The sequence below is a fragment of the Varanus komodoensis genome, unplaced genomic scaffold (assembly GCF_004798865.1).
Source record: "Varanus komodoensis strain SLA01 unplaced genomic scaffold, ASM479886v1 scaffold59_1, whole genome shotgun sequence".
Lineage (NCBI taxonomy): Eukaryota > Metazoa > Chordata > Lepidosauria > Squamata > Varanidae > Varanus > Varanus komodoensis.
The window spans coordinates 2474793-2495129 of record NW_025336221.1 but is presented as its reverse complement, the minus strand read 5'-3'; the positions used below and the strand labels follow the sequence as shown (position 1 = coordinate 2495129).

The following is a 20337-nucleotide window of genomic DNA, read 5'->3' as shown; positions in this document are numbered from 1 at the left end:
GGGGATGTGACTGGAGCAAAGAGGATGAAGTAAGATGGCTTCTGCCAGGCTGTACTCTGGAAAACCAAATGGAAAAGGGCAAAAAGATGTGGAGAGCAACCCTGCCATAGAACAACTCATGCTGCATGGCTTACTCACAGGGTGCACTGCCACAGTGCGTGACAGGGACAGAAGACTTTTATTTACTCAGATTGTACTCAGATTGCACTTTATCTTTTGGTTCCCAAGAAGATACAAACAGCAAGCAAGGCAGAACATCATGTGCTCAGGTCTCTCAGGAGCACTTGATGCTGAGATGATACTCCAAGGGAGTCATCAACACTGTTCTTGTCTACGCCTAGAAGCATTCGTCTCCTCTCTGGAGAGATGAGCAGCAAAATCTGTATGCTTCTAAAGCTAATCTTTGTCTGCGACTTGACAGAGAGCAACTATTGAGGCAGTTTGAAGGAAGGTGTAAGCATGCCCCTTTTTGCGATGTTCATCTTCATCTTCCTTAGATTCACCCTCTCTTTTCAGCACACAATGCTATCCTGTCTAGAGAGGTTCTCTTCTTTCTCACTCTTGAAGACACTGTACTGGGCAAGGTTACACCACAGGCATAACCCATTAAAATCTCACAGTTTCCAATGCCATTTGTTATTGCTTAAAATATTTATCTGTTTTTTAATGGAGCAGTAATTACAGTCCCCTATGATCCAGTAATAAAAACACCAAATGCTTTAGTGCAGGAATGGTCAACTTTTGGTCCCTCAGATGTCTGGCCTACAACTTCTTCCAAAACTAGCCAGTATAGTCAATGGGGAAGATCATTAAAGGTCAATGGGGAAGATCATCTGAAGGTTCTCTGGTTTCCCATTCTTGATTTAGAGCATGCAAAGCATTTCACCTGTAAGGGCTGCCTTTGGGCATAATGATTACCATAGTTTAGAGAGACATGAATAAGTCTAGCTGTGCGCCCCACTCCCTCTTAATCCTCCAATGCAGCAAATGTTAACTGTAGGTCATTTCGAACAAGAGTTTACAAAGCTGTATTGCTTAAACTAATCATGGTTAAAAGTAACAGAGGAAGCCATGGGATTCCTTAGGCTTGGCTCCCTGGACTCCAGTCCTCTTTGTCACGGCTTGTAAGTCCAGGTTCCTGGTGAGCGCACTCAGCATTTGTGCAGCCCTTGCCAGGAATCGAACCTCATGCAGTCCCTGCACAGGTGGCCTTTGTACTGCATGTGGTATGGCAGACGGTTGCCAGTCACACCACCTCCATTCAATGAACGTTCATGGACTTCCTCTCAGCTCAGTTCACTTTCCAAGAAAGGGCTGAAGATGAGAGGAAGCCCACAAATGATAGAGGGACAGATTCTGTGGAGCTTCACTGCAGCCCTAATTTGCAGCCAACTATGCTTAATCAAAATTGGAAATACAGGGAGGTAGGAGGGAATGACATAATCTTTCAAGATGGTGGTACAGAATGTCTGTTTCTGCTAACATTGCTACCTCCTTTCCCCAGATGTAACTACCTTAAATCAGCAAAGAAAAATATATTCTTAGGATAAGGTAAGTAATTATCCAGAGCCGCACCTGGGTTAAAGAAAAATATGCTTATAGTCTACTTTGCTCCTCAGATATTGGACCCAATAAATCTCAGGCTGGCACAGCAAGGAAACATCCATAGAGTAAAATGTGTGTTGCCCCAAATATTCAAGGATAATTTAGATGTAATGAGAAAACTGATGCACCAATTAAAAAAAATGAAGAATGCTAAGCCATTGTCAATATAATAAAGGCCATGATGAGAAGTCTCCCAACAACAATCATCAAAACTTTTAAAACCGCTAATGAAGCCTTCATTTAGGTCTTGAGCACAAAACATCTGTTTTTTCTGCAAGCTTAGCAATATGGATGCATTTTAGCTGTTTAGTTGTAAAAATACAATTTTACATGGAGTTTTATTTTTAATGTAATTTTATGTTTTATTGTTGTCTATGCTATGTTGTACTTTACTATATTTATTACTGCTGTTCACAACCCAGGAAGGATTTAAAGGAAAACCTTTAAAATCCACAACTGTAAAAAAAGAATGGACTGGTCTTAATTGTCAGAATTCAATAAGGGTGAGAGGGAATCCCTGAATTGAAAGGTAGGCTGGATCTGATTTCTACATCTTCTTAAATGGGGCTAATTAATGTTTTACTGAACTTAATAAAGAACTCAAAGATACGGATAGTGTTCATTGTGCATTCGCCCCAGGCAATGGCAGCATCCCAGGAATATTATAATTAAATTTCAGTACTTCCATCTGAAAGGCAGTGTGATGTGCATGGCCAATGCTAACTGTGATCTGTAATGGGAGGGATAAAAAAGTGGTTCATCAAGCTCTAAGTAACAAAAACCCTACGAAAAGGCATGATTAAAAAACATACTGAAAAGCTTCAAATGCTGACACACATGGCTTATGGGGACCCCCCCTCAAGTTGACAGTAATTAAAGACGGGACTGCAGTTAATTGGTTCTACCCACAAAGAAGCAAAGAAAACTCTCACCAACCTGAATCTAGACTGAGAAAGAGGAGGAGAGAGAAAGGAAGATAACAGCGATCAGAGTAATTCACAGCAAGCATGTAATTATCTCTATACTGGCAGAGGAAATCATAGAGAAGCAACTGAAGTCAAGAAACAGCAAGGACAATGGTGTATGAGGTATATGGTGTATAACTTCAGCAACGTTGAATAACATGGAGTATTTTCAGAAAATCCTACACTATCCCGTAAACAGAATGGCTCGACCTATTTATGTTTCACTTGCTACATGCACTCTAGAAAGTTTAAACACCCAAAGTTCAAAGACTAGATGGTTTTACATCCCAGTTTTGTTTTAAAGAATTGAATACAAATGCCTTTTAAGTTAAATGAGCTGTGTTCCCTGAGATATCCAGGCTTAGGACCAGTTAAGGAATGCCTCTTCCTTTATATACCTGCCCAGACCCTAAGATCTTCAATGGAGGTCCTTCTCCAAGAGCAACCTTTAAAGGAAGCAAGGAAGATGGCTATGAGGGGGCCTTTTAGGTAGTGGCACTCCATTTATGGAATTAACTTTCTAGAGAGCTGCACCTGGTGCCAACCTTTTATACATTTCAGCGCCAGGTCAAAATCTTTTTATTCTCCCTTTATTGTAATCGTTGATTAAGGATGTACTTTTAAATTGATTTTTATTATTCTGATTGGTTACAGTGTTTTTTATGTTATTATCCTGCGTTATTGTTGTTCAGCTCCTTCTGCTTGTATCCTTGTATAGGTTTTCAGTTATTATTATGCTGATTTAATGTTTAGCTTTTTGTAAACTGTCCAGAGAGGAATATGCTGAGGGAGTCGTATATTTAAAAAAAAACTTAAATAACTTAAAAGGAGTTCCAATCCCTAGCACCTAGTTATTCTCTTATGGCTTTATACGGTAATATGAGCATCTTGAAGCAATCCCAGACTTCAAGTGGTAGCCAGTATAATCGATACAGAACAGGGTTTCATATTGGCCTGTCCCAGTCAACAGACAGGTGGCATTCATCTGCACTAACTAAAATTTCTGGACTGTTTTCAAGGGCAGCCCCACTTATAGCCCATTGCAGTAATCTAAACTGGAGATTACCAGTGCATGGATCACCACTGCTAGATGCTGCTGGTCCAGATAGGGGTGCACCTGATGTATCATCTGTAGCTGATAAAAGGTGCTCCTCCCCACAGGCACTACTTGGTATTCCAGGGACAATTCTGGGTCCAGCAGCACCCCCAAACTCTGCACTCTGTCCTGTAGGGGGATGCAACCCCATCCAGGACAGGGCAGATATCCTCCTTCTGGACAAAGGTTCCACCTATCCATAGCACTTCTGTCTTGTCTAGATTAAGTTTCATTTGGTTGGCTCTCATCCATTCCAGTCCATCCAGTTTGTTTAATAATGAAATATGCTTCACAAAACACCTGGATCTCCATAGAACTAGACTCTTTTAATACAAATCATGAAGTAGTATTTCCATTCCAGGTGGCCCAACCAATTGTACTTAAAAAAATATTCTGAATTCTTACAGATTTGCACTATTTGAAATTACTAATAGTGGCACAACCATTTTACCTCCTATCCATTTTCATCTCCTTTTGCCATCACCCTGTTTTATAACAAAACAAAAGAGTAACAATTTAAGAGCTAGAAACAGAAAGACATCTACATGCTTAGAAAACTACATAAAGGTATAAGCAGTAATCCAGGAATACAACTGAAAGAAAAATTAGGGAAGGTTAAAGTTGACTAGTAAAATGAATCAAGTGATCTGTTTTACATCTAATCCCTCAGTTTTATCTCATACTATCAGTCCCCTAAATCCCACAGAACAGCTAATGTTAAATATGATATATTCCTCTATGAAATTACTACTCAACATCTATAAAGTGCCATGCAACTCAACGACTAAAGATCTGAACACCTTAACACTATTATGGGAAACAGACCTGAATTGTGAAATACAAATGTCATATTGGGGAAAACAGCCATTTCAATTGTTATCAGCAAAAACCAAGCATTTTTACAAAGTAGATAGATGATGTCAGATGCCTATAAAATGTTATAGAATAAAGCCTCTATTTAGTCCATTTTCATGGAGAGGATGTTGCATAGGATCTAATTTCCATGTGTAGGAACTAAGATAATGTTCATTCTTCTAGGTATTAATTGTGAACAATGTATCTATTATTAAAAGTCAAACATTGCTTTGTGGTCCCAAACTAGCTTTGTGTCTAAACATGTTCTGCGACCATTTAAAAGGCCTGATGTTTGAAGAGATATTAATCCTCTTTATGACTGCAGCTGGACAAGTTGTATCACAGCACTGAAAATCAGTTACTAATTTAAAACCAGAGACTTGGCTAGAAACAGTCTGGAACATTACCCTCATGGAAAAGTTATCAAAACAGCTTAAAGTTCTGAAAAACATGAAAGCCAGAGATGATTTTGAGGTAACGTGATATATGTTTATTCAGTACATTAGAAGGGAAACCACCAGAAACTCGGGTCTCTCTCTGGAACTTTTCATTTGGATAAGAATAGACAACAATGCTCAACAAATACAACTATCCAAAACCCATCACAAGAACTTCACTGTTGTGTTTCCCGCCTGGAAAATTAGAATCTACATTATGTGCCTTATATACTATACTTTCCTAATATTTTTGAAATGCAAAAATAAAGACTACTAAAAAATCTGAAAGTGCCAGAACTTATCCTCCTGGAAGTGTGGTAGGAAGGGAGTGGGAATATATGAGCCCAGGTGAAGAATAGGCTTATTCTATCTTATTAAACTGTAGTTTAAGTTGATGCCTGAACCCAACCATAATCTCAGCAGTCCTGTCAACACCGTAAGGGAAGATCCACATCTAATCATACATATGCGGGAAATTGAACAAAAGAGATGGAAGGCTTCCTAAAATCCACCCAGTAAGTTAAAGACTGAGGTGAGATTTGAACCAGAGATTTCTAGTTCACTGCTAAACCTCTTAGCCAAGACTAGGTTCACGCAACACAGTGTGGAAACTGTAAAATATAAACATGCACTTGACTACTTCTGGGGAAATGTCCCCCAGTAGACCATCTGGCTTAATGGAAAAGTTTGATGCAAGTTTTTGATTATGTGCATAATTGTTTCTGTTACCCAAACAATTCCATAATAAGGTTATTAATAGAATATAATTTTACTCCAATCCTAATTAGTGAAGTATTGTGCAACCTTTCTGGGAGCAAATATCCTCAAAGTGACCTTAGTTCCCTTTCAAAATTAATCTTATTCAGAAAAACATTAATCTCTGAAACTGACTTAGTGGTCAGCTTCACTGAACCCTTTCACCTAGAGTTCCACATGGTTTGCAAAAAGCCTTTCTTCTAAACCATTACTTGCTAAAGTTTCAAGACAGATCTGAGAAAGGGGATAAGGTTGTGAAGCATTGCATAATATAGACATTTAACAGAGGTCATTACTGGTTAACTCAAGGACAGCTTCTTTTGAAGATCTGTTTATCACTTGGAAAGGAAAAGGTTATCCCTTTTCAGAAATGCATGTTCTTGGCAGTTTGGGTGCTCACAAGAGCAATTCAATTATTCCCAAAGCAATAGTTGCACTATTATTTCACAATACTCCTAGATTTATTCTTCGATGCTCCTCTTTGGGTGGATCATAAAAGGTACTAGAAAAACTGCCCACACAGCAAGCATCTTGTTTTCCTACCTCAACATCACAGGACTGGTCACATTTGCTGGGATCTTCCCCACCCAATAGGCCAGCATGGGAACACGGTGTCCCCCTTCCCAGGTTGTTTGCTTGGCTGAACTACCACCTGGGAAATTGAAATAAGAGAAAATGAAATTGTAGAGGTTTGCCCTGTCAGAAGCTTTTCCCTTTGGCCAAGCTAAACATCTTACAGTCCAATGATTGCAAAAGAAAGCAATCACCTGGTGCCAGAAAGACAGCTTTTCTTCAAGTAAGGGCAAAGCAGTCCATTAGGAAGATGCAAATACGTGCAAGATAAAGTAAATAAACAAAAACCACACCAGGCGCAATAACGTAGACAGCATAAGAGTCCTACTGACATCACAATTACCTTTTTCTACACCACCTCAATTTAATTAGGACTGGCAGCAGCACAATACAAGACAAATTCAACACTGAATCTGGGATATTCTTAATTTATCCTATATGTGGGTACCTTTGAAGTTCATAGATAGTTACAAGAAGCTGATGTCAAACAGTACATGGCATGCTAAACTTGGGCCTGATTTCAATCACTGTAGCAATGTCTGAACTAGATTAAGTCACGAGTGTTCAGCTCCACTTTCCCATCTGCAGATGACTTTCTTTGAGCAACAGCTGTGAATGCATACAAGGCAAAAGACTTTGCATATAAGAAATGCTATATTAAATCGTATCCATAAAAGCTTAGTATGTCCAAAAGAGGGCATGGGGCTGTTTAGATGAGGAAGTGCAACTGCAGCGTTCTGTTGAGACTCACAACTCACTGCATGACCAGCTAAAATTCTGACTTGTGGCTGAGGGAAGGACTATGGAAAGGCCTGCCTCAGGCCACACCTGGCAAGATCCCCTTGCCTTGACTCTTCATACCCTCCTCAGCTAGGCAGAGAAAGCATAGCTTGGGGGCTGTTTCCACTAATGAATCAAAGAGGTGCAGAGAGATGGGTGGGCATTCCTTTCCATAGGAAAACCAAACCATGAGGTAAGAGTTGTGGTTCCCAAAAAGCAACAAAAAAACCCGACTCAATGGGATGGGAACATATGCCATACCTTTGATTTTTTTAAGATTAAGGAAAGATGCCTCTGTCTTCTACTGTATTTGTATGAACTGTAAACTGTACAGTTATTTTCACAAGCTGAACACCCACAATGTTCCTGTTTCACTAAGTATATTTATTTCAATCTTCCATGGGAAGAATAGGAAGCACACAGGAAATACTCTTCATTGATTTCAAGCCAATTCTGTTTTGCTTATAAATCTAGGCCTCTGGGGCTAGATGGACATATGTGTGTCTGTGTTTTGTTTGTAGAAGATTTGGATATGATCTGTACATGGAGCTCTGCTGCATTGCAATTGCAGAAAACATTTATGTAACTATGTACCTGGCAGGGCTCCTTTGTTTAAAAATAATTCCTCCTGCTGACACAACAGGCAATTTCCCCTACATCTGCTTGCATAGGAACATCAGAAGCTGTCTTGTACCAGGTCAGACTGTTTGTTCATCAGGCCCAGGGCTGTCTGCTCTGACTGGCAGTGGCTCTCCAGGGATTTGTTCCATCACCTGCTACACTGTGTCCTCTGTTTGTCCTTCCTTGAAACCTTGCCTTCACCTTGGCTAAAGCAATACAACAGCATGGCCTGTTCAGGTACCTGCAGAGGCATCCTGATGTGCAGAAATCAATAGATGAAGCTACTCCTCCTCACACCATGAAGATAAACATCACTATTGGCTACTAATGTCTGCAGATCAAGTTTCTGTTAAATACAATTTCCCCTCCATTTACTTCTCAGCCGTGAAATGTGCATATATTTCCCAATGAAAAATATCCAAGTTTTCCAGACAGTTAAAAAATTATTAGGAGGCAGCAGAATAGGACAGAGAAAATTGGGTGCCAGCATCAATGGTGCTTACATCCACCCATTCCCACATGACCCATTCAGTTCATCCCACTCAGCTGCCTTTTCAGGATTTGTTTATATGTAATTGTCAGGGAGCTACAGTAACCACAGCAGTAAGTGCTCCAAAAAGCAGCTGTGAAAATGGAGGAGCTAATCTCTCTCCTTTCTGGTGCAGCTGGAGACTCTAGAAAGTGTTGAAAATGTCAAGCTCAACACCTGAAATTCTGAGGATTACATTGCTAAAGGGGTACTTTTTAACCTTTACCAATGCTTTTCAATTAACAGTTTGGCAAATGTGCACAAAACACACATTTTTAACCTTTACCAATGCATGGTTAGGTCTTGTCAATTGCCATCTCTATTACCACCCCCTTTGCTCCCTTTAACAGCTGAAACTGATAAGGGTATTAACTAGACAAGACTTCCTATATTAGATGACTGTAAATGTATATTTGTGCACCTCTGAAAGACTGATCCTCCAAAAAATTTATGAAGACATTTCTACACATCTCTCTCCCTCTTTGTGTCTGTGTTGGGGACACCAGAGATGATTACTCTAAAGTGCCACTTGGGAATTGGTGGAGGGGCTATTAATTGCCATGGCCCAGGTAAGCTCATCAAAGCAGAGCAGAGGTTTTGAAAGGTTTTGCCTCTTCCACCATGCAGTTCACTAGCTGTTGGAATTGGTCCCCTGGATTTGAACATGACAATCCATCATGGATCATACAATCTCTAGAATGAATCACAGGTTGTCACTGTAGCTTGCTGCCCCACAATAACTCATACTGCAGAAAGCAGCCTCACTTCAGATGTGGCAAGAATCCATCCTGTCTCTCTGCTGACACAGAAAGCAGGTAACTACTATGCAAGACTACTAGACCACTCTAATTGCTACCGTTTGTTCGTAAGAATATGGGGAACCAAAACCTGGTGGAATGCTGGCAACCCACCACTGGAGCGGCCTAGCCTTCTTCACAGAACTACACTTCTTCCAGTCCTGTGGAATATGGGGCATGACTATTAAATTTGCCAATAGGCTCTTTCAAACTAGGAGACCTGTCTAGTTTAAAACTGTTACTTCATTGTTTGATCCATAAGGGGAGCAAATAACTGAATTACTCCTACCTGAGTATTTCCAAATATCCCTTCACTGCAAACCTTATTAATCAGACCCAGTTCCTCTAGCCTGGCCTCAAGAAATTCAAATACAAAACTCTCCTTGTCTGACTTCCTCATCATAATCCCCATCTTGACTAAAATCTAGTCTGTGGGTTCCATAACCCAATGCATAACTCTGAATGAGACTTACTCTACTTTTGAATCAAGTAGTACTAGAACTCTTCAGAGACTAGATACTACACATCTTTTGATGCTACCTACACTGACAATTTCATACCAATTCTTAAAAGCTCCTCAGAGTCCAGCTTACCTAGGTAATTGCTCCCCTCCATCTCCCATTTTCTTTCCTCTCCTGTATATCTGTTTTGTCATTCTCTGTTACCTAAATTGTAGACATAATTTCAAATGTTAGTTAGTCTTGCCAACTCTGCAGGGAAGGGCGACCAGTGGCCTGTGAACCAATTTTATCTTCCTCCTGTGTCTCACACCTACCTCACAACAAATCAAAATTAAACTAAGGAGCCTCCAGATCTAGGTTTAGATAAAGCTGCCCTGGGGCCCTGACACACCCCTTTTAATCCAGCCAAACTGAAACAAATGAGATGTCTGGCCTTTCTGATGTGATTTCATTAGCTAACTTGCATTTTAAATGGAAAGCCTTTGTTTTGCAAATGAACTAAATGAAACAAACACAATTCAAATGACTTCAAAACCCCAAGAGCCAATATGAGGACAGCCTGTTGACCAACACCCATCTTCTCACCATGCAGCATCCTTAAACAGAGGGCAGCAAAGCCTATCAGCCCTAATAGGGACTTGTTCCAGACGGCTCTTTAGTGAAGTACACATCCAAAAGCTAATACATACCCATGGCTTTTATTTTAATAATCAAATGTTATGCAAGCATTCTATCGTATTAAATTACAAAGGCCAGGACTTCTGGGGAAAATCTGACAGACAACAGAAACAGAATGTTCCCTTGTACAGAAGGGGGGAAACAAACCCAAATATACCCCTTGGAAAAGTCAAACATGGAAAATTACCAGTGGAAGGGAGGACACCAAACCTATTATATATGCTGTTCTTCTCATAACACAGATGAAGATGCTTTGGGGCAAGGGCTGCTGTTACACATATATTCCAATGCTCAGTGCTTCAGTTCAGCCCTAATAAGCCAGAAGTGGGTTCATCTTTTCAAGAGGCAATTTTCAATCAGTTCAAGAGCTCTCCCCAAAGGATCATGTTCATAGCCTAGGGATAATTGTATTCATCTTTGATACTGATAGGAAAAATGGTCTCACTGACTCAGAGCTGAAGCCAGTGGGCAAGCCATGGCCCTTGTGGACAGACACGACACAGCAATGGCTACTGGGCTCTGGGAACTCTGAGGCCATTGTAAATGGGGCTTACAGTTCTTGAAGACTGCCTGGAAAGGTTTGTTGCTGCTAACTTGGCCCAGGTGTTGGGACAATACCCCACCAGTGCTGAAAACAACTCCACTGACTCTTGACCAGTTTCCATACTCATTTCTAAGTACTGGTGCTTCCCTATAAAGCCCTCAACAGCTTGGAACCCGGGTGCTTCTTGGGCTGCCTTCATCAGCCCTCCTAATCACTGAGTAACCAAAGGCTTTCCTCTGGATGAGGTAAGACAGGTGATGACTGGGGAGCAAACCTTTCTCCCCCTAGTTCCATGTCCTTGAACACTCTCCCCAGGAAGACTAGTCCAGTGTCCCCTGGGATGCTGTTCTGCAAACAGGCAAACTCCTTTTTTTATTTACCCAGCCTGGTGCATTCTTTTATCTGCTATATTTCATCGAATGTGCTTTATTTAGTGTTTCAAATCTGTTAGCCTGCTGTTTGCTTTTACGGCTCATACAGTTATTTTTTTCCTTATCAACCCTGAGAATTCAGAAGAATATAGGACAACAAACAAGAAAAGAAAAGAAAAAGGCTCAGTTTCCTTTGAGCATGGCTGGGGGAATGCATCAGCTTAAGACTTGAAGATCCAGGGCTGGTGGGCAATGAAGAAGCAATCACACACCATTCATTTCACCAACATGCTAAGTTGACTGTGTGAATGAATGCCCTAGAGACAGGGGGAATGACAGCTGAGTGCTTCCTTTCATGACCACATCCTTCATCAATTAAGACACCATGACTTGTGAACTCTTTGGAGCACTGACAGGAATTATGGATTAATTCATATAATCACTGAGCTTGTGGTGGTCTCTTGAAACTGCAAGCTGCAAACTTCCGGCCCACAGTCAGCCAGTCCTATGCAGCTGCTGCCAGATCCAGGAGTTAAGGACACTGCCCACTGACAGGAACTGGTGGGGAGATTTGCAGTCTTTCAGAGAAAACTGACTCCTTTGCTTCAAGGCCACTCTTCAACCACTCTTTGAAGAGATCAAAGTTTGTGTGACTCTTCCTTCAATGCTGTAAGAATGTAGATAAAGATAATCTGGCTTCAGCTGTCCTTACAGTTGATCTGTATGACTCCATGCTACACAATCACAAAGCTCTCAGAGGAGCACTGACTATGGTTGTTTTTATTTATTGGTTTTTAAATTATGGTCGAGATACTCCGAATTCTTAATGTTATTCTATGTTTATTTATTCTCTTTGTAAGCCATCCCGAAGCTTCTGCAATGGGTGTGGCATGAAAATGTCATAAATAAATAAATAGTGACTGCAGGTGGAATGGCAGCAAATGGAGCCTGGCCCAAGAGCATATTCCATAAAAACTGGAGGCAACTCAACCAATTGGTGCCAGTATCAGCATGTTGCCACCATTATCAAATCCTTTAATACTAGGGTGGGCAACTTGTGGTTTACAATTCCCATCATCCTTGGCCAGCCTAGCCAAGGATGGAAGATTATGGGAGTGCTACAGCAAAACATCTGGAGTTGCCCAGCTCTGTTTTAATATATTACTATAGCTTAATACACCACCACCAGGCTCTGTCATCTAGAGGTCAGCCAGATTTCATTCATCTCCCAGAATAGCCTTCTACCACCACTAGCTAATTTATAGGAGCAGTAATCTTCTCCCTCTGACATACTTCCCTTCGTGGCATGTGATATGAGTTACAGCAAACTTAGAATCTCTTAAGATAAGAGTATGTCTCACAAATTTTAAAATATAAAAATGCATTTATTAATAGTAAATACAGTAAAATCTTGCATTGCGAGTAACTTGGTCTGCGAATGTTTTGCAAGATGAGCAAAAAGTTTTTCTAAATTTTAATTTGATAAATGAGCGATGTCTTGCAGTACGAGTATTACATGCGCTTTGCCTGCCGAGCGTCACGTCAGAACTGAGTGCGGGTACCTCTCTCGCGCTGCAGGTGTGAGTACAGTATCGTCTCTCCCGCCGAGCCCACCCGCTTCAAATTTTGTGATTAAAAAAAAAAGTTACAGAACGGATTAACCTTATTTACATTGAACCTTATGGGGAAATTCACTTTGATATACAAGTGATTTGAATTACAATCATGTTTCCCGAACGATTTATGCTTGCAATCCAAGGTTTTACTGTAACATCTAGCACAGAGCAATAAATAATGGTTCTAATACCCTCCTCTTTAACATCTCCCAACCTCAATCTACCCAGCCTCTATAATCTGGATCTGGGGCTTTCCTGCGATTGTCAACTCTGAGGGAGGCCTAGAAAAAGACAACAAGAAGGAGGGCCTTCTCATTGGTTGCCACTCAGTTATGGAACAATCTCCTCACTGAGGGCCGCCTGGCACCAACATTATCATCTTTTTAGTGTCAGGTTAAAACTGTCCTTTATTCCTAGGAATTTAATGGCCCATGATGGTTATATCATCTGTTTTAATTAGGTCTACTTTCTGTTCTAAATGTTTATATTGTTTTAAATTTTGTACATTCAAAATTTAGCCTCCTTTAAGTTTGTATACTGACATTTTATACCGTGCTTGTATCTGTGTTTTTTACTGTATCTCTTTTCACTGTATTCAAGAAATGGTCGTGTGCCACCTAGAGAGCTTCTGCTAATGGGCAGTGTAAAAATTAAATAAATGAAATCACCACTGCTGCCTGGCGCCGCCACAACAATCTTTAATACAGTATAGTATAGATTCAGACACACATCCAAGTAAGCAATCAATCTGTATCACCTCCTGTTAAAACGTCCCTGATTATTACAGGTGGACTGAAAACTCCCAAAACCGGTTGTAGGAACATAACAAGAGTCCTGGTGACCTCAGGGTCTGCAAAATCCTGTTTCCAAACAGTAGCCAACCACATGGCTCTGGGAAGCAGGGCATGAAGGCAACAGCTGTCCCTGATTGTTGCTCCTTAGCCCTAGCAATTGGTATTAAAATAGCACGGGTCCTCTGAATTGGGAGGTGACAAAGAGCCATTACGGTAATCGCCACCCATGAATTTGTGCAATCTATTTTTAAAGCCACCATAACCACTGGCTATCTCTATGCTTGCTACAAAAAAACATTTTACTTTATATAAACTAGAAAAAAATGATAGGAAGGTATCTATTTAGGAAATGGCTAAGTTTCCTAAATAGTTGCATCATATGACCAAAGTTGATCACTTAAAATTGTGGGAGGATTTTTAAAAACAAAGACTGCATGTCCTGAAACTATTAGTTTTGCAGAGCTTTTTATTGTACATGTCTGGCCATTCCTTTCTATATTTAGAAACACAGAGGAAGCAGATGTGGAAATAGCTGCTGCTTCTATTCCCAAACAGTAATTGAGGAAATATGACACATGCATACATATGCCAAGTATAAACAGAAGAATAACCAGGAAAAAGCTCCTTCTCATTGCCTACCTCAGCATAAATACCACTGCCCAATGCTCTTCCAGCTGAACTGAAAGAGAGAAACCTAAATGCAGCTCTGATTTGGTCTTTGTAATGAGAGTTTTTTTAAAAAATGAAAAACAAAGGTAGCTTTTTTGGAAACTTTAACAAAACAGTATTTATAAATAAAATAAACAAAACCATTTGGGGGTAAATCCCTACTAATCCCTAGTTTAAATCTCCAGGTTTAGTTTCTGTCAGAACTGCAGGTAGACAGTTTGCACCACAGCAGTATTTACAAACTCTGCTTAGGACACATGTGTATCTTTTAACGTCCTCTTTTCAGTGATTCCATAGAAAAGTGAGTCTACATCTACACACATTCCATTATTGTGCAGGCCCACCCCCAGAGGCAGAGGCCCTTCTCTGGGAACCCTCTCTGAAGGAAATTAGGAGGGTAGTTACTTGGAGAAGGGTCTTTTCAGCGGTAGCACCCCAACTGTGGAATATGCTCCACAGGGAGGATCGCCTGGTGCTGTCGCTCTATTTTTTCTGGCATCAGGTGAAGACCTTTTTATTCTCCCAGTAGTTTAACAATTGGTTTTATCCTGTTTTTATTACTATTTTAGATGCAATGTGCTGCGTGTTGTTGTTATGGTTTTCTTCTTGGTTTCCTTCCTTGTAAGCTATCCAGAGACTTTTTTCAGTAATGGATGGCATAGAAAAAGTTTCAATAAAAATAAATAAAATAAATAATTCTTGGATTGCCTTTTCTTTATGGGAGAAAGAGTGCAAATTTGCAGCATCCTGCAGGTTCCAGAGAAGCAACCCAGTGTGCAAAACCTCTCACAATCCCCTTGAAGACCCCCACCTCTTCCTTTTCTTTTAAAAATAGGTAATTCCTTGCTTAATGTACAGACAGAATTTCCCCCCAGTAACAGCCATAAGCACTGAACCACAAAGAAAAAGTCATGCCACTTACAAATTATCTATCTCACAATTCTAAACTCTGATGAAGGAGAGGAGGGAGAGAGAGAGAGAGAAGCATCTGGTGGGAACTTTGCCTTATTGGAAAATGTTTCCATTTGTGCAACTTGCCAGTATCTGTGAATGCCCCAGAAAAACCGCTCCTGTGGACTGGGGGACCTTCAGAAACAAAGGTAGACATGGCATGAACAGCTGGAATAGGGTGGGGAATCAGCAAATCTAGGTACCTTGACTTGTGTGAGTAGAAGCACTTTCCATTAAGACACCACCACCATGGGGTAGAACTAGATGTCAGTGTCTCTGTGTGGTGACCTACTAACTGGTAATATCAGTCTCCCCCTGTGAACATATGTCTTTTTGAAGTGCTAAAAAGTAGGATGCACTGTCCATTAGAATGTGAACTTTGACAATTGCATCCAAATTAGCACTAGGAGTTTAGCTAGCACTATTGAGCAGAAGGATCTCTGCTGAAAGTGTAGTGGTACTGCTTATAAATTTAAGGTAGAAATTGTCCACGGACCAAGTATTCATTTTACTATAAGCAAATTTGAAACTTGAGGGTTCAAACAAATATAAAGACCCCCATGGTGACTATTTCCTCAAAGCAAAATAATTCCAGGTCCTTGGATTAAGGATTTTTTTCTCCTGAAAAAGGTATGCATACCATGCTTGCATTTTGCAATTCACCACAGAATATCTTAGGCTGTGTCTGAAGTGCAAAAGACTGCAGAATGGGTACATAAAGGAGGAACATAATGTCTTACTGCCTGAAAATATCTGAGAAGGTGAATGAGAGCATGACACATTAGCTTTCTCCAAATCCTCTCCCTGCTATTGCTGGAGGAGAAACACTCTGCAAGGATGCAGATGGAGGGTAGGAAACTTAGAGGAGACCATTTAAATTGGATCAATGACAGTTAAAAGGATAGAATGAAAGGACAGTAAGAAAGGATCAACATGTACAAGTTACATTATTGGAGGGCCGCAAGCAAAATGTGTGGCACGCATCTAAGTCTTTCACAGCAACAGGGCTAGAGTCCATGAATAAGGAACAATCAGACCTAAAGAACACAGCTCAACTTTCAAGTTTTTGTCTGAATTTGGAAAAAAGATAGTATCTACAACACATGCCTTACAAACAAACTGCCCTTACACAACAAATAAGTTACCTCTTTTTCTTTGCCACATCCCAGTGTATGGACCAACACTTCCCGCGTACACACACTTCTCAGACCAAGGGCCATTGTCTCCTAGGAGGAAAGAGAACATCTTGTTGAAAAACAGAACAGGAATGTATATTTTATTCCAAAGAAGGCTAGTAATGACAATGGTTAAGGAAGACAGAGCAGAGTCCCCGATTCTTTGAAAAGGTCACCAATGACCTGGTTTGAATGTAACAACCCAGAACACAGGTTGAACAATAGGCGTTGTTGAATTGTGGGTTGTTGTCACAAGTGAACCCGGTGCTATAGCTTAACTATGGGATGTTAGACACTAACAAACCAGACTTCACACCCAGAAACAAAGCATGGCTTCTCTTCCTTAGCTTATGCTTAATAACCCACTGTTAAAATAAACCAAAGGGTTTACATGGCAACCCACACTCAAGTTTGTCATAAAATGAGAACCAGGCCACAGTTTGTAAAGCTACTTCCAATAAATGAATATGGAGAGTTGATGATCTGTTCCAAAATGGTTTATACCAAGGTGCAAAAACAAAGGAGAAAGGCAGTACGGTATCCACCCTGAAAATGTTGCTTCAAGAGGGAGGGGATTCCTTTTGTCATGAGGGATTGGCCTAATTCATGATACACAAAAATGGGGTGGGGTAACTAACTCCCTCTTGCCCAAGATGAGGCACTTAGAGCAATTAAGGATGACTATTCCACCAAGACAATTTAGAGTCCATTCATTGCTAATTCCTGATCACAGTTAACAACAAATAATGAAATGGGGTAGCAACTGCAAAACCCCCAAACTTTTAATTAAAGATGTAGTACACCTGAAAAGCTTTACTAATTCCTCGCCTTTTCACACTGGTAATGCAACCAGACTTTATCACAAAGTTTCCATCACAAATGTGGCCTGAAAATTTCACACATCAACAATGCAGAAAAGGTTGGACATTAATGAGCAGATTCTACATTGGCAATTCTAAAGAAAAGGACCAGAAAAACATTAACTGTAGAAATTTCCATGCTACTGTGGTAACTTAAGAGAGAGAATGTGTACTACCTAGTATGCTAATTATAGTATGAAAGCACCTAAATGCTTCCCTGTTAATTTAGGCTAATACGAGAGAGATCCTCCTCTTTGACTACAGCTTCCTGGACACAGAGAAACTGAATGGAAGGTAGGGACCATCGTCCTGTGAAGATCAAGGCATAACAAGGCCTGGTCAATGGGAGAACCAAATGCTTCTGCAAGCATGTTTGGTTTTCCAGGAGGGTATAATCAGGCCTGAGCATAAGTGTGACTGTCCAGAGTCTTCAAAGGGATCTGAGTCACTACCTTCTCCACCCTGTGGAAACTGGTGTCTCCAAATTAAAGTTACACATTTTCTCAAGCTGAAGGAAGTCTAGCTAGCCTTCCACTCTAGTGACTCAGGCAGGAAACAGAACAGTAAGAAAGAATAGTTTGCCTTAGATTTTAATGAGCCACACATTAGTTGCTGTCATTCGGTGGGAGGGGGATGACTTCATTAGAAGTGGAACTTTTGTTCATCTTTAACAAGAATTTGTACTTTAATCAGGGGACAAAATTTATCCCTGAAGGGAGCCAGTTCCCAAATTCCACTGTTTTAGATTGTTTCCAGAATGGAATGCTGATAATTGCAATGAACCTATGAAAAAGAGGCAGCCTGGACTTATCCAAGCATGTCACATTCTTCTCCATAATATACATGCAGCTAGTATTCTGTTTACAATGTATGGTTGTGAAAGTTGGACCATAAGGAAGGCTGAGCGCCAAAGAATTGAGGCCTTTGAATTGTGGTGCTGGTGAAGACTCCTGCGAGTCCCTTGGATTGCAAGGCAATCAAACCGGTCAGTCCTAGAGGAGATCAACCCTGACTGCTCTTTAGAAGGCCAGATACTGAAGATGAAACTCAAATCCTTTGGCCACCTAATGAGAAGAAAGGACTCCCTGGAGAGGAGCCTAATGCTGGGAATAATTGACGGCAAAAGAAGAAGGGGATGGCAGAGAATGAGGTGGCTAGATGGAGTCACTGAATCTGTCGGTGTGAGCTTGAGTGGACTCCGAGGGATGGTGGAGGACAGGAAGGCCTAGAGGAATGTTGTCCATGGGGTCCTGATGGGTTGGATGCGACTTCGCAATGAACAACAATAACAAAGTATTCTGTATTCTAAAAAGTAAGAAACCTAGCTTTGCTGAAGGGAGACCCTTGATGCCATTTGAATTACATATATTGTAAAAGGTTTTCCCAAACAGAATCTAAGGCCACCCAGAAGCATTATTTGCTAATTGACTGAAACTCATCTACAGTTCTGCTATTACATGATTCAAGTAAGCAGATGCTTGGCAGAAGAATTAAGCATGTTAAGCCATCAGCAAAAGGTAACTACAGATTTAATATAGCAGCTCTATATTCTGTCTTATGAAAAAAAAGGTTTAAAGTTATCTCCACAATCTCAAGTTGATTTTCCTTTTCAAGTCTCTGTAATAGGAGAAAAGAGGGGACAGGGAAACCTTATTCAACAAAAAGTTTTGTGTAGGATACAGTGAATGATCTTGGACTACCTGGTGCAAAAACACTGGTAAAGATAAGCACCTATAGACCTGGCCAATCGCCTGGATGGGAGACCACTAGCAACCTCATGAAGAGCAGAAAACTGATTTCACACATTAATATAGATTAAACATAGGAGGATAATACACAGTGGCAAAACAGGAGACAATGTTTCAATCAGTTAATCAAACAGAACCTCAGTGACAGGAACTTCTGTTCAACTGACTTATGTAGGCCAGTCTTCCCCAGTCTGTCTTCCAGATACTTTGGATTACCACATTCAGCATTCCACATCATTGGCCATATTGGCTGAGTTTGATGGGAGCTGGCTTGGGTTGACCTGGAAGGCTGGAGTTGGGGAATGCTGACATAGACCCACCAGTTTAAATATCATTTCTAAAGTGAAATACAAAGCAGCACTGTTTATAAAAAGCAGACATCTAGAGATGGGTGTGTTTTCCAACATTCCCTTTAGATTAACTCTGAATTACTCAACTTCTTCTGGGAGAAAAAAGTTGGAATTTAGGATTCTGGAAAAAACCATCATTCCAGGAGTCTTTCCCCTGCCTTCTAAGGGTATGAGACCATGAACAGTTCCTGTGAGCATGAGATCAGTTCCTACGAGCATGAGATTTCCAGTTAAAGGATGGGGGTTAAAGGCTACTCCCAAGAGTCTTTCCCAGGGATGCGGGTCTTCTCCTCAACCTCTGATTTAGTGCCTGCATCTCTTAAATCAGGCTGGAACAATGCAATGCAACTTCCTTACATGGACCATTCTAAGTGACTTGTGGGAGCTTTGGCAGTCAAAGCAATGTCAGCTCCAGCTGCCAACCCGCACCCTGAATTCCTAGCTGTAAAGATTTTGTTCCAGCTACGCTGAACCTTTGACTGCTGGGAAAGCTGCACAGGAAAATAAGCAATCTTTGTTACAGTGTATGAGTTTTACTGCTTCACCTGTGAACAAGAGTAATGTATTCTCCTTTGCAGTGCTGTCAACCTTGTCCTTTATCTGTCCTACCAGGACATCCATCTCCCTCAGGTTTGCTCCATATGGATCTTGCCAAGTCATATTCCATTGTGCATCAGACAAAACCAAAGGCACATGCATATGAGACAGGGCGAGGTAGAGGAAGAAGGGGTGGCCACTCTGGCTAGAAGGAAAAAAGAGGAACACACATTGGTTAATTATGTGGAGAAGGGCTTGGCTTGGTCAGAATGGAGATTGCATAGCTGTTCCTATTCACACAATTTAAAAAAACTTTGCATTCTTCTTGCCAAAGCACTCAGTTCTAACAGCTATGCTTCCATTCTCCAATCACTTGGGACAAGTTTCTTTTCCAGTTTTTTCTATATATACAGACATATATTCTATATAACGTTTTTCAACCTACCAAGACCCTTTTCGCATTAGCTATGGAACTCCAGTCTGTTGCTGTCGCAAGCTGAGGTTCCTCCTTTGAGAAGTCAAAAGCAACAGACTGATTTTTTCCCCCCAAAATCAGTCTTTATTGCTTC

At 40.7% G+C, this 20337-nt stretch overlaps 1 protein-coding gene across 1 annotated transcript in view; it reads right to left on the bottom strand.

Annotated features, from left to right (window-relative positions):
• ARSG (arylsulfatase G) overlaps window positions 1-20337 on the bottom strand; it is a 109080-nt gene that overhangs the window by 61936 nt on the left and 26807 nt on the right. The window contains exons 6-8 of the mRNA XM_044449510.1: window positions 19777-19973; window positions 16244-16324; window positions 6258-6366 (exon numbers count right to left, since the gene is read on the bottom strand). Of these exons, the coding sequence (XP_044305445.1) occupies window positions 6258-6366; window positions 16244-16324; window positions 19777-19973 (387 nt within the window). The remainder of the gene's footprint in view (window positions 1-6257; window positions 6367-16243; window positions 16325-19776; window positions 19974-20337) is intronic.